Raw genomic sequence first — 14,898 nt, 5'->3', positions numbered from 1 at the left:
GAAAACTAGACTGTATGCTCTAGTGAACTGTAAAAATAGCGATAGTGTTATAGTTATTTGTATTTACCACCTATAAGTGGTCAGTAAATCTATTCACCAATCCAAACCCCGTCTATAGTCACACGTAATACGTTATAACTGATGTCAGAAGTGGTTGGATTGGAGAACACAGTCAGAAGCGATATCACCACACTATGGAAGTCGAATAAATGATGGCATATCTGCCGGCTGAATTAAAAACCAACCAAGGAAGGATGGACACCAACCAAGCAGAAACGGACACCTATGTAAAGGAAATAAAAGAAGACAAATACGAAAGAAGCCAAGGCGGACGCCAGTCTAAAGGAAATGAGACAAAATGAGAGCCGGCCAAGAACTCCAGAAAGAAGAAATGCTGGCCGAATTAGTTGCCCATCATCCCTAAGGAAGAGGCCATAGTGGAAACTTTTGGTGCACTGAAGAATCGGCATGGGGACCGGCATCTATCCGCAGGGCACCGCGGAAAGCCGAAGAAACGGACCCACGGCGATGGTGGATCCCAGAAGAAGTTGGCGGCCGCCTGATGACCTGCCGTACCATTCCTGCACGGCATAAGGGATACGGCAAGGACAGTGCTGTAACAGGAACCCTTTAAGGGCGGGGGTTCAGGAAGAGACGTTGGGCGAAACAGAAAGGCATCAAGGGAATAAGAGAGCGAGACTTACAGGCGCAGCTAAGTCTTGGAAGCGAGAGGACATCCGGCAGGATCTTCAGGAAACTTCTCGTACTGGATATCTTTGGATATCTTGAAGCAAAGACTCAAACCTTCAGTCAGGTATCGGAAAATGAATCTCAGGACTTTGTGGAGGAATCGGCCCTCTCCGAAACGAAAGAAGAGACTGAACACAGAGTATAAGCCTGAGATGCAGGACCACCGGCAACTCTAGATAGTTTTGCCCCCACCGATCGGAAAAGCAGGATGATGGTGATGAACCTGGGCCGACTGGCACCCTATGAGGGACGGCTCGGGAGAGCCTTAAGGAAGGAGTAGCGGGAGAATTTGGTGAGTAATCACTGTGAGAACCGAGCCATGGGGAAGGAAGCCGAGACCGATCACAGACGTCACAAGCACAGCCCTCAGAAATGATAAATGGAGCCTTATGGAGGGAGCAACGTGGCGTATGGACCCATTGCTAAGCGGTGACTCTTTAAACACCTACCGCTGCTTAACGTTCCCCTTGCTAGGTAGCAGATTCTTAATAATGCAATAATTGGAATTCAACAGTGGATGAGCTGTGTTTTCTGCGTGGTCCGTGTCGAGAGATTATAAGCGAGGCATGATTTGGAGCTTAGTTCAATTGAGAGTGAGTTCTATACCAATCCAAACCCTTTCTATAGTCAGACACATACTAAATTACAGTATTAATATAACCTATTTCGGTTTTCTTAAATATATTTCCTTTAAAATTCTAGTATGTGAGAAGATTCAGAATTACCGTTCGTTATCATATGGACATGCATAAATGTTTGATCTTGACGCTGATCAATTCTAGACCCTCATTTATTTGAAAAAGTCAACGAAAAAACAGGTAAAAACTCGTTATAATTGCCTGTGAATGGGGAACATTCAAGGGCCATTATGACTTGCCCCGTTCAAACTTACCTACGGGAGATGGAGAATTCGATTTTATTTTTCGAATTCCCAGCGTGGGATGTGCAAGCCGTTCCACAAGAGTCTTCCACCCTAATCTGAAGTGTACGGACGTGACCCTCGCACGCTCCGAGACCTAGTTTGCAGATCAAATAATATATTATAATTTAAACATAAGCATACAATAAATTAAACAGTGTGGTTTGGAGAAAATATAAGTGAATCAAGCTGGATCAACTCCCAGAATACCGCTTAATTCGGCATCGCTACCCTGAGTCTCGTGCTAACCTACCCAGCCAGTTTCCCGTACCTATACCAACCTTCCTTAGTTCGATCTGTGAGGACAACTTCCAGTAGCCATCATACACTGTCCTAAGGTAGAAACAGGTATAGCAGGGATAGCACCATTCCGACTGAGCTGATATAACAAAGGCGGGTTGGAAAAGAGCGGTGTTAATCTAGTGTAACCTGTTACGTAATTCCAACGAAACTCCCTTCATTGATAAAATCTTCTCGGGTTATCAGCCTTGTCAGTTGGTTAAAAATTTGACGATGTTTCGGGTATTATCTCTGTCCCCATCCTCAGGGTCTGTTGTCCTTCCTTTTACTGCACAATTTGTAATCTTTTCCGCTAATTATTAACAGACAAGACTTACAACAAAACATTCCTCAAAAATAAAATTATGGCTAATCTAGACCACATTTCTTTACTGGCACTTCCTCCACGCCCAATTTCCTCTGCTTGTTGAGTGAGTTAGCTACATCTTCTTCTCACTGGAACCCCAGTTCATTAAAGGCGATACCCCTCAGGAAAGGAGAACAGGGATGGGTGTCTATCAACTGCAGCTTTGCTACCAGACGTGATCTGTTGCACGCCCTCATCAATTATTCCATTAATAACCCTTCACCTTAAGTACTGTGCAGATAGCACCATTCCGAGAAGTTATGAGATTCAGGGAAGTTATGAGATTCAGTGATAAGAAGGTTCAACAGGTGAGCGCGACGTATTGGTACTCGTGTCCCACAAGTGACTTGCGGTATCTCAATATTTATGTAGAGCTCCTCGTATTTCATTAGTTTTCTGATATCGTTAAAATAAAATTAGCACTGAAATAAGAAAAGCGGGTCTTCTTTTTTCTATCTGAATTTACTGTGGGTTTCACAAGTACCCAATAGAGGCATTTCATAGCATCACATTTCAGTGAAGTAATAACTTTTTTTACATGACGCGGTGGTATAGTTGGTAGAGGCACTATGCTACAAGCCGGAAGGTCGTGGGTTAGAGTCACGATGAGGTGGATTTTTTTTTTCAATTTACATAATCCTTCTAGCCGCACTATGTCCCTGGGGGCGACTCAGGCTCTGACAGCAATGTGTACCAGGAATCTTCCTGGGATTTAAAGGGCGGCCGACTGGTAAAGCTGACAACCTTAGCGCCATCTGTGAGCCGATTGTCTAGAGAAAATGTGGGAGCCTCGACGTCTCACAATCCTGTTGGCCTTCACGGCCTGTTAACAGGGATATTACCTTTACATCTTAAAGTCCGTCTATTCTGCGATCCAGGTTATATAATACCTTGAGAAGTCAACCTTATGGAAGGGAAGTTCCATGTAGGTATTGTCACGTGATAGAGTGGCTGTAGACGGGATTTGGATTGGTAATCGGATTTATTGGACACTTTTAACCACAAGTCGTGAGTTGCACTTTACAAATTACTGTCACACAGAAACTAGTGTTCTCAGTCACGGTCTTCACTGCTCTGCTTGATAATGTATTCCAGCAGTGAACATTCCTCTGCTTCTAGGCTCACGTCCTCGCAGGCTGGCAACCTTCTCACACCAACCTTCTACTAATCTTTTTACTGCCGTCTCAGGACTCTATGTCGACTAATCAATGTCAAAGTCAGTCAGTAAGTCTTGGTGGCGAGCCCCATTTGAGGCTCATGATCATATGTATATTACTGTTTGACAGTAACGGTCTTTTTATTTATTTATTTATTTATTTTTGTGGAGCGCCCTCTCTGACGAGAGGACGGGTCTGTCATTTGTACATGCTGCTGGTCCTTGCCAGCGTAATCTTTCTTGGGTCCGAGTCCCTAGGGACTCGCGACCATATTTTACTGTCTCAGGTCTGAGACTTCCCTTTTCGTCGCCTCCTACGAATCGCAGGGCCACGGTGAAGATATTCGACCCCGCCTCTACACGGATAATTTTATCGACTAATGGCAGATGGTCCGCGTTACATAGTCTCAGCACGGAACCCACAGAAAACACATCTTCCAACATCCTTCTTTTGTTGCATGACATACCTATCGGCACGAACCGCGTAGAAAACATCGTTTCCTACAGTTACTCTATTGTTGCATGTTACACAGCCGTTACATAACAGTGGTTGTTTCTCTGTCTCCACAATTCTGGCTTTCAACAGACATGCCACAGTATGTTTGAATTTCCCACCGACAGATAAATACACGTACATGAATTATCTTGAAGATAGAAGCTAGTATCTTTCTAATGATGACGTAACAACCTACTGATGATGACGCGTCCTTGCTTCTGTAGTAGATGGAGTGTCCTGTTATGTCAAGTGCAGGCAATTACAGAAGACTGTAAGTTTAGAGCAGAAAGTTAAACGTTTTTTGTATGCACATAAAATGTAAAATATAACACTACACACTTCTAAAGTTTCAGAGTTGGCTTCTTGAAGTAACCAACCACGTATTCAGTACGACACTTCGGTGTTCCAGCTGGAATCTTGCCAGATATCAGCATCTGACAATGTGCCTTTGCCACAGTATAGGTCTATATGTATATGTAATAGCAAATTGTCCATCTGTCGATCTGTCCGTATGTCTCACCCTGTTTCACCCAAACAGCGCGGCATAGGGAAACATATTAAAGATGAAAGCTGATTTTACTGGGTTCGAGTCCAAGTCAGTTTCTTTTCCCATTATTTCCTTCACAAAAAAGTAACCGGGACATATTGGCAATGAGTTCGTAACTTTCATATATTTTACAACGACCATGGTAACGAAACATGTTCACACCAGATTATGGCGTGATCTGTTTTCATTTTTTTTTCGTTTCAACCTACTTTAGTTGGTATTCCGGTAGTTATAAATAGTTTCAATTCGTACCACAATTTTTTATATGCGAAATTTCACTCAGTTTGGTTTTTTGGTGCAGGAATGCATTTTTTTACACCGCCTGCCCCACATGAATTGTGTTCGGAAGTTAAAGAAACATGTGAGTAACCAGCACAAACTGCAAAATGTGGTACCTGAAATTACGGTGCACATTTTTCTGTACCGGCACATTATACTTGCATATGTACTCGTATAACAGCCAAGTGTCCGTCTGCTGCTTGCACCCTGTTTCTCCCAAACGGTGCTTTGTAGAAAATGTGCAGAGAAAGGTAAAAAACTTGTTCCTCTTGAAGAGACAACGAGGGAAATTATTATTTTTTTTTCTAAAATTAGGTAGAGGGGTGTGTAAAAACGTGTACATTGTCTATGTAAACTGTCCTGTTATTCCCAAACTGTGCTTCGTAGGAAAACTGCCCAAATAAGAAGTGTTCCTTCCGGTGAGCTATATTTGGAGAAAGAACTGACTTTTATCTACTTCAGTAACGAGGCACTAGGTGCCTGAGAGACTAATATAGCTCACATTTTCTAAAGTTTCTCACCTTATGAACAATTATACGTTTGTGCCATTCAGAAAAAGACCATCGTGTTCTGAATACGGTCACATGTGCAACTGTAAAGGAATTTGTTGTGTAGAATTTGGTTGTGGTGTGTAGAACCAAGCGTGCATTAGATTATAGCACGATGTATTTATTTTAAAATAACTTGATTTTGTTTTTGAGTAGTTACAATTAGTGCAATACAGTTGTGATCAACAGACCTTGCATTATGACCTTCCTGAAGGTCAGATAACAAATAAACTTTCATCATTACGCCAGGCCCTTCTTGATAAGCTAATAGTCGCCCAGTTAATCAAGAAACATATCTCATACTATGATACCTGATGTGTTCATTACCCTGTTCACAAGAGCCACCACTGAACCTTATTCTGAATCAGACGAATCCCGACACCCTCACATCCTGTTCTATATTTAGATCCATTTTAGTGTTATCCTTCCTTCTGCGCCTGGGGTTCCAGAGTAATTTCTGCCTTTGAGGGTTTCCGAACAGCATTATCTATGTTTTCTTTATTACATGCCTGCCACGTGTCACAGACCCCATTCTCATTGATTTGCTGACCCTAAGAGTGTAAATTTTTTAGATAATTCATTATGTTGCTTACTTCAGTTCCCCCTTACTCTCTGTCTTAATTAAAAACATGCCCCTTAGTATCCTCAGTCTTTCGAGTCAGAATCTGTGACGTTTCACAATCCTTACAATTTACAGGCTTGTGACAGGGAAGCAGGTTGGTGTTCGCTGAAATTCCAAACTTTCCGGGTTTTGCCTTCACGTTCCTGGTTTTGTTCCACACGGTTTAATCCCAGCAGTGCTCGCGATTGGGAATCACAAAACAAGAGCTCTTTCGGAGCTGCTCGTGACAGCTGGCGTTCAATGTAATGCTGTTATAATTGTAACATGACCATCGATGTTGGAGCCATCTGTATTTCCGTGAATGTAATATCCTTACCTGCTAAAATGAAATATGAAGACTCCTATCTTCTGGGTGTAGCGCCATGTCGTCCGCTGAAAATCAACCCACGTTTCGGAGGAACATATTGCCTTCATCTTCAGGGTCAAAGAAAAAGCCAAGCAAGAAGTCAGCGTGAATCAGGTACATAGCTTGCGTGCTCTGTGTGCAGAACTTGCTTGTATCAGGCAGCAGGCAGGTAGTAGGCAAATTCTGCTTGCTACATGTCATGCTGGTTTATTACTTGGCTTATTTTTCGAACCCTAAGATGGAGGCGACATGATCCGAACGTCGTTTAAATTTCAACGGACTGCACAGCGTTACATCCCAGAAGGCAGCACTCTTTATAACCTCCATTGTGATAACTTCAAAATATACAAAATGAAGCATGTTTCTTCAAATGACTGCGAACTTTTTGTTCCTTTCCCCAAATTGTGCATCGGCGAACTTTTAAGTAACAGCAACGTACAAGGAATGTGCTCAGTTCGAGTCTCGTTCGGGTTCCCTGCTGTCCTGACTACGCGACAACCGCGTGCTTCCGAATCTGACCCATCCATCACCATGATATTACACAGCGTGTCCAGGTTGTGTTAGGACTGTGTTCATTAAAAACACAAAACGTGAATTATTTTCAAAATTTCACTTTTTTATTCAAAACATTCTCTTTCTGAATCAATACATAGCTGAAATCGATTGAAAATTTTCGAAAACAGTCACTGTACTCCTTTTGTGGAATCGCATTTAAAACTGCGGTACATTCCCTTTGGATGTCTTGGATGGTGTCGTGACGGTCTCCTTTCATCGCCAACTTAACTTCTGGGAACAACCAGAAATCTGGTGGAACCAATTATGGCGAATACGGAGAATGATCAAGGACTGTGATCCCTTTTCTGGCCAAAAACTCGAGCACGATCTTCGACTTGTGGGGTGGAGCATTGTCGTGGAGGAGCGACCAGGAACCTTGCTCTCGATATTCAGGTGAAATTCGAAGAATTCTCGCCCAAAATCGATTGGGGACTCCGAGATAATAATCAGAATTCACTGTCTGACCTTCTGGCAGAAATTCCTTGTGAGTGTTTCTTTTGGAATCGAAGAAAACGGTNTCACTTTTTTCACATCTTCTTCAGTGTGACTTGTTCTCGGATTTGATGCACGTGGAGCGCCTTCAATGCCCTCCCTGCTGTCACGAAATACAGTATACCATTGAAAAATGTTCGAGCAACTCATACAATCACTACCGTACACATTTTCCATCATTTAGTACACTTCTCCAGCTGTTTTGCCTAACTTCAAACAAAATTTGATGTCGGTTCTCTGTTCAACTACCATTTTCAGACGAGCTTCAGAGCAATACTGGTACGCTGAAGGTCAGAACACATGATGCAGCGATGCTTGCGCTTTGAAATTACAGACAGCCACAGCTGAAACTATAGGAATCTTAACGCCACAACTCGCCAACAGATGGCATTGGAGGGCAAAAAAAAAAAAAAGAATCCTAACGGATCCTGGACACACCTTGTATGCTGATTGCGTTCGATGTTTTATAACCTCAGTTGCTGAAGCGTCATCGTGTATGCAGTGCTGACTAGTTTCACGAGGCGGAGCCCTTCTTGGAAGCTGATCGCTTGCCTTTTATGCAACCCAAGTTCATTGCTATGTTTACAAGAATCCGCCACTGCATTCTATAATGACCCAGTGAAGGCAGTCTACACACCCATACCATTTTAATATTATCCATCTATGGGAAGGCCTCCAAAGTGGTGTCCTCCCTTCAGGTTCTTCAATTACAACTTTATATGCATTTCTTGTCTCCCTTGTGCGTTCTGCGTGTACTTGAAGTTCTACCTTGATCACCATAATAGTATTTGATGAAGAGTCATAGTGATGGTGTTGGTGATAATCTAGCAGGGCTACTAAAATGTGGGAAATCAGTGAGTTGTAAACGCATACGTTATGTGCCATAGGTTAGGCTGTTAGGTGCGACTTCTCGTGGAGGTCAGTCTCTGGTGACTTTATGTAACATTTGTGGTGGAAGGAGTGCAGTGGAGCGGGTTTCTCTTCGAGTTTTGTCTTGTTTACAATGTTAATCATCATTCCAGCGGGCTCCATAGTCTAGAGTAACGTTCCCACCTCGTGACTCAAGGTACGCGGGTTCAAACCCGGCGGAGGTCGTGGAATTTTTAAAGGCGGAAAAATTCAGGGAACAAGTCCTACGGGAGGGACTTTAAGCCGTGGGTCCCGTGTCGTAGCTTTACGGCACGTAAAAGAACCTCATATCTCCAAAGGAGACCACTGAGCAGAATTACGGACGTTTCCCGCCCAACAGTATTCTCTAACACCTCTGGTAGATGGGGAAAGCATTAAAGGTACCGGTCAGCTAGTAGAGGCCGATCTCGCTGGCTGGGCGGGACTGATGGTAAGCACCAGTACCGGTAGGATATAGAGACTGGTAGAATATCATAGAGGGAAGCACAATGGACCAAGACAGGTCTAAGTGCATGGGGAAACCCACCCTCTCCAATAACTAACTAACTAACTAACCAATCATCATTCCGCCATTGTTCCATATTCATTATCACTGCCACATGAGGTGTGCCCTAGTTCTGACTAAGCAGGACATTATCATATCCTTGGTCTGTAAGTTTCATGTTTCGTCACTGAATCGCTACTTAGCTGATCATTGACTGAGTGAAGAATTTAATGTTTTCACTCTGATTGCAGAGCGGATCCGTTTCAGCGTTAAAGCAGCCTATCTAATTAGATTAATTCCTTCCCATCCAGAAGACAATACGTATTTTAGCTGAAAGTATGCCTGATTACTCTTTGTTTTATGCGAAAACTGGAATGTAACATTGAAATAGCTCCCTACAGTTTCCTTCCAAATACCTAGGAATTTACCTTTTGTGATCATCCTCTCATTTATCTCTCGCCACTACGTAACCCCTCTGCAGATGGAACTCACGTCGCAGATCACCCGGTTAGTGCCAACATATTGACCTGTCTTTATCTACAACATCCTCCAATTCTTGGCGGTTCTGTTTTATGGTGTTACACTGAATAATTTCGGATATTGACTAGCCAGTGTTCACGGTGTCCGATCATCCCTGGTCATTATTTTAAGGTTCGGCCACACAGAGCGCTGCGCTACGTTCGCTACGTACGCTACGTACGCTGTGTACACTCTGCGACGCAGCTAACATAGGGAACATAGCGTACGTAGCGTACGGAAGTCTGTGTGGCCAGTCACATTGGCAATAAAGGGAGATATTTTTCTGTTCGTATAGCGAACGTAGTGTACGGAGCGAGCGTCGCGTACGTAGCGCTCTGTGTGGCCGAAACTTCACTCTGTTTCTCTTCACACTGCGCATTCGTGGAGGGAGAGTAACGGGGAGACCTCATATAGTAGCATGCCCTATGATTGGTTCTCATCACTTCCCCGGTTTTTTGTATTAAAATTAATGTAACTTTAGATATTCAGCAAGTCAATTGCCATTTGATTCCTTGTGTGAAATAAATTGTGATACCTTTGAAGATTGTATTTTCATTTTTCTCATTCCAGTGAATAAAAATAGCATTTATTTAATTATATTTTACCCCAGTTAGTCCCTGGCTTCCCACAGCGGCAGCCCGGGTTCGATCCCGGGTCTGGTCAAGTGGGATTTGTGGTGGACAAAGTGGCGCTTGGGCAGGTTTTCTCCGAGTACTTCGGTTTCCCCTGCCAATCTTCATTCCACAAATTGCTCCACAATCACCCTCACCTGTCATCTGTGGCTGGTAAAATAGGCCACAAATGGCAGCAGTGCAAGGGGCTTAGTCCCACCCCACTAACAATAAAAGAAATACAGTATGTCGATATAGGCACAGGAAGTTTGGCGTTCTTCACAGTTCATTACATTGCCCGAGGTTTGTGCCAATTGTCAATAAATTTAAGCAACGCCCGATTTTGGTTCTTGACAGCAAGATATACGGGTATATATTTATATATAATTTAATTTGCTCCTAATGACACTAAGCAACTAATCCTCTAATAGGAGAATCATACGTTTCTTTCCAACCATTGAACACGACCCGAGACATTTTCGCCCTGTCAGCATATTACCCAAACATTCATCTCCATGCCAATAAGGAAACTTCTTCGAAAATGTTAACCCAATGATAAAACAATTCAGGCAAGTATTCCAAACAAATTAAGTTAATAAACTAAAATTTTATGTCCGTAGTACATACAACCCACCGTTGTGGTTTACTCATTTCAGGCGCAGAACCCTCTCAGTAATTATGATTTCTGATAGCGTGCATTTTGTGTGTTGTTTGTGTTGTTCGTGTATAGATCTGCTGTGACGGCCGTAGCATGGCATCCCTACAGCTCGTTCCTGGCCGGTGTGGACAAAGCTAAGAAGGCCGTCGTCTGGGGAGATGTCTGACCACGGCCACAGGAGCTGGAGTCGCTTGCGTGAGCGGCAGTCTGCAACTTCTCGTGCGACTGCTGTGATCACAGTCTTCAGGGTTATGTGAGGACGGTACTGCAAAAACCTGCACGCATAGTGAGCGATGGAATATTTATACTGTACAGACCATAAGAATGTTCCAGGATCTCCAGGCATTAGCCACATCCTCTGTAATAATATTTCGGGAAGGCCGTCAGACATTTCTTTCAAATTTATGTCTTATTAATACCCCAAATCCTCCTCCATTTCTATTTACCAATAATGTGTCTATGGTGCGTTTCTCATAAATTGAGTTATCTCATATCTAATTATCTTCGAAAATTAACATAAAGAATGTGATGTAATTATTTACCGTTTTCTATAACAAATTTCCGATTTAATCTTTATGCTACAAAATATTCCAGTTCATAGATTCATGCATAATCACACTGAAATACTTAAGTTAATATTTTGTTAGCTGAGTTTTATTTTTGACGCGTATACATTCCTGTTCTTGAGGTCAGTCTTAATGCAATAAAGCTGTTATGTCTACATTACAGCAAATATAAAAAGACTGATTTATACATGTGAAGTAAGAGAAATGGCAAATGTTCTTCATCGAGAAATCATGTTAACTTTATTTTGGTTTCATTTCAGTGGAACTGAGTTGTAGATGAGTGTTTATGAAGGAACAACAGAAATATTCATTTTCTAATGACATTCAAGCATTTGTCTATTGTTTGTATAGACACTAAATAAAGATTAATATATCATCGGTCTCCGAGCCAGAAAATATAAGATTTTAGTTCGTGAATCCGTATTCTTAGGAGCAATTTATATCTTTCCACGGAATATTGCCAAACACATACAGTGATATCAGTACAAATAATATCGCGACAGAAACATTAACTTTTTGTTCAGGTACTTCTAGAACTCTTGCATTCTGAGGAGATCAAAGAGGAAATGTGATTCTCCACGGGCTCCGCTTCCAATCACAACTTTCAGTACCGATAAAATACAAAATATAGGTTTCAAGAAGCTCTTCTAAATTAGCTAGTTTCGCGAAAATGTCTATAGTCTATGACAGAGAGGCTATTACATCATATTGGCAGCTACATCTACCGGCAGATTTAGTGCTACCCGCAAGCGGTGATAGTAGCAATCCATCGGTTAATGTCACTCAGCATCATTGTGATTTTGTCGTGTAGAGAGACAATAGACATTTCCCACGAACATAATTATATGTTTTCTGAAACGACAGTATTTAACATTTTGCACTTATTGAAATTTAAGAACATAATGAAGTGTAATGAGTTCAGAAAATTGCTTACATTTAGACAGACGTATGGTTTTCATCCTAAAATTAGTAAACATATACTTTTCAGCATAAGGTTGTGTTTCTGGTGCCACCGTATTCATAAAAATGCTTCAATATAATTACGGGTTCACTGCTGTAATTAGTGGTTGCTTCTACGTTGTTACTAAGATACGTTCTCCTTCTCTTCACCCTCTCTGGGGCCCACCCAAGCTCCTATCCAATGGGTACCGGCTGCTCTTTACCCCTGGGTAAAGCGGCCGGGGTTTGAAGCTGACCACTCACCTCCAACTAGTACCGAGGTCAAGAAAATGTGGATCTATACATCCACTCCCCCATACGCCTTCATGGCCCAATGCTTAATTTTTAACTTTAACTTTTACTATAGTATGTTGACTCATTCGTGCTTTAATTGAAAATAAATTTCAAGCTCCAGTTTGTGTTGGCGGTTGGAATCCTGAAATGGATTCACCGTATATTCGTGTTCCTCTCATCTTTGCATACACATCTGGCCGTTCTGTTTCCGTTCAGTTCTGTTGTTCAGAAGAACTGAAGTACAGTGACGTAAACCTACTTCACTGCTTCATACTGTCGCTTCTCGCTTCAATTACATAACATTATTCCCGGAGCCCAAGCCAGAAATTCCAGAAAATATCTGTGAATTCTTGAAAAAAAAAATAGTGAATTGCTAGATTTTCTTATAGTGGTTCATTGCTATACTTTTTAATGTTAAATTCGGCGTGGAAATCGACCACAATTTATTTTTTAATTATGGTCATTACCTTTCCCAGCAGCTGTGTTACTTCCTGTGAAATTAAACCAAATTATCTGATATATAAATCACATTTGTTATTTTGTTAAAGTGTTAGCTCCGTACCCGTGCTGTGTACACGAAACATTTTCAATAAAGCATTACGCTTTAGTTACATTTTTCATTTTACGAAATGAACGCGTAAGAGGTTGTATTTATCCGACCATCCGAATGCATGTTTCTTTTCCGGAGTGTATTTCTCATGTGGGATGTATGTTATAAGGTTACAAGCAAATTTCTTTTTGTTTCATATTTGTCTTTTCTGGCTCCAACGTCACATAAAAGCAGAAGTAATGTTTTATTCAGAATTACTGGGTTTTCGGACTTTGCCCATCATCCGATATTCTAGAAAATAGAAAATACAACGTTTCAGAAACAGATCCAGTTTCCGAAACGTCGTGTTCTCTATTCTCTAGAAAACGTCACGATAGGCAAAGTCCGAAGACCCAATAGTTCTGAGTATTATGTACCATCGTCAGAATCTAATGTTTTGTTGTATTTTCTTAGCGGCAAGGGTAATGAAAATGCTATTTGGAATGAAAATATATAGGGTTATATTTTCGAGGTATTTGTGGTATTTGAGGTATTTAACGTCATTTCAGACATCCTCTTGACCAACATAGCGAAACTATATAAAACAGACAACAATCATTTTCTTATAAAATCTCTAAATAAACATTAAATATTCGTGTACGAGTGAATGGAGTAGCCTTTCATTCTGCTACTGTTGGGTTTAAATTGCCATGGAAAGTGATATACAGATACGGCAGGCCCTCACCAACCGCGGGTTTCTAGCATTCAGGGGTTTTTATTTATGTTCAGTTTTAGCAAAAACGTAATTAGAGTTCATGTATCCACATATTTCAATTTCTGTACAAGTAAAAAAAAAATCGGTAGCACAGGAAGAGATCAAGCACGACCATCGTCATCGTCATCAATGTAATGATGATTAAAATCATCATGAACTTCCGCTGTCAGTAATTTAATGAACTAAATTTACGCAGTGAAACTAATTATTTCGTTGTTTTAATTGGTATATTACCTGAATATTGCAAACATGGTACAGTATTGCCTTCTTTTGGACTTACAGAGATCAGATACGTTATGTTAGAAGCAACAGAAATTTTTCGGAAGTACTGAGATTAGACTGTGTTCCTGGCTACAGATCCAGAGGTCCCGGGTTCGATTCCCGGCGCTACCAGATATTCTGAGAAGTAGTGGTCTGTAACGGACCCCACTCAGCCTCGTGAGGATAATTGAGGAGCTACTTGATTGGAAAATTAGCGGCTCCGATCTAGAAAACCGAAATTGACAGCCGTGGGAATGCGTTGCGCTGACCACGCGATGTCGTCTATCCGCTAAAGTTGGCACTAACTTCGCCGAAAAGCGGCGGTGGCTCGGTCGGTATAGTTCGCTTGCGGGCTGAAACCACGGAGGTTTGTTTTATTCGAAACACACTCAAAATGCGCTACATAAGAAATTCAGGACGGTAACATTTAATATCTAACAAAATTTATTAAGACGCTCGGAAAATACATATATACCATGTTTATATATAGCACTATATATTTTTAGACTGAAGTTTTTTTTTCAGATTTCTGCCTCTGCTTGTGATACAGCCCGCACGACACTCAGTTCCAAGTATTGGAGTCTGTACACGCGCCTTAGTCTCTCTCAGCGCAACATGGATTTCGTACATGTTTGTGGATTCTGAGAAATCCTCAGTGATACAAGCATGTGGCGGTGTAAAGGTGGTGAGATTTCCCTGTCGCGTATGTGAGCTTTCCATTCCAAGGGCGTGAGTTATACATAGTCGGGGGGCGGGGAGGTTGCTGAAATACTTCGCAGGAGATTTATAGCACGCTTTCAGACATGGCCACGAACCCAAATCAACATACGAATTCATATGATTATCGATTTACTAATGATAACATTTCATTGTGCGAGAAATGTGGTTCTCAGAACCTCATATTCTATTTTGTAGTCATTACTGAAGTAATTAGATTAAATTTATGCGTCTAAGTCTTCGCGTGTACACAGTCTGGGTAGTTGACCTGTTTTCGAGG

General features: G+C 41.6%; 1 protein-coding gene across 1 annotated transcript in view; it reads left to right on the top strand.

Annotated features, from left to right (window-relative positions):
• The window catches only part of LOC111861385 (autophagy-related protein 16-1), a 616,691-nt gene extending 604,421 nt beyond the window's left edge, over window positions 1-12,270 (top strand). The window contains exon 12 of the mRNA XM_023845910.2: window positions 10,610-12,270. Within this exon, the coding sequence (XP_023701678.1) occupies window positions 10,610-10,703 (94 nt within the window). The 3' untranslated portion in view covers window positions 10,704-12,270. The remainder of the gene's footprint in view (window positions 1-10,609) is intronic.
• The last annotated feature ends 2,628 nt before the right edge of the window (window positions 12,271-14,898 follow it).

Source organism: Cryptotermes secundus, unplaced genomic scaffold, assembly GCF_002891405.2.
Source record: "Cryptotermes secundus unplaced genomic scaffold, Csec_1.0 scaffold16, whole genome shotgun sequence".
Classification (NCBI taxonomy): Eukaryota; Metazoa; Arthropoda; class Insecta; order Blattodea; family Kalotermitidae; genus Cryptotermes; species Cryptotermes secundus.
Note: the sequence above shows the minus strand (reverse complement) of the source record. Positions and strands in the feature narration are given on the sequence as shown.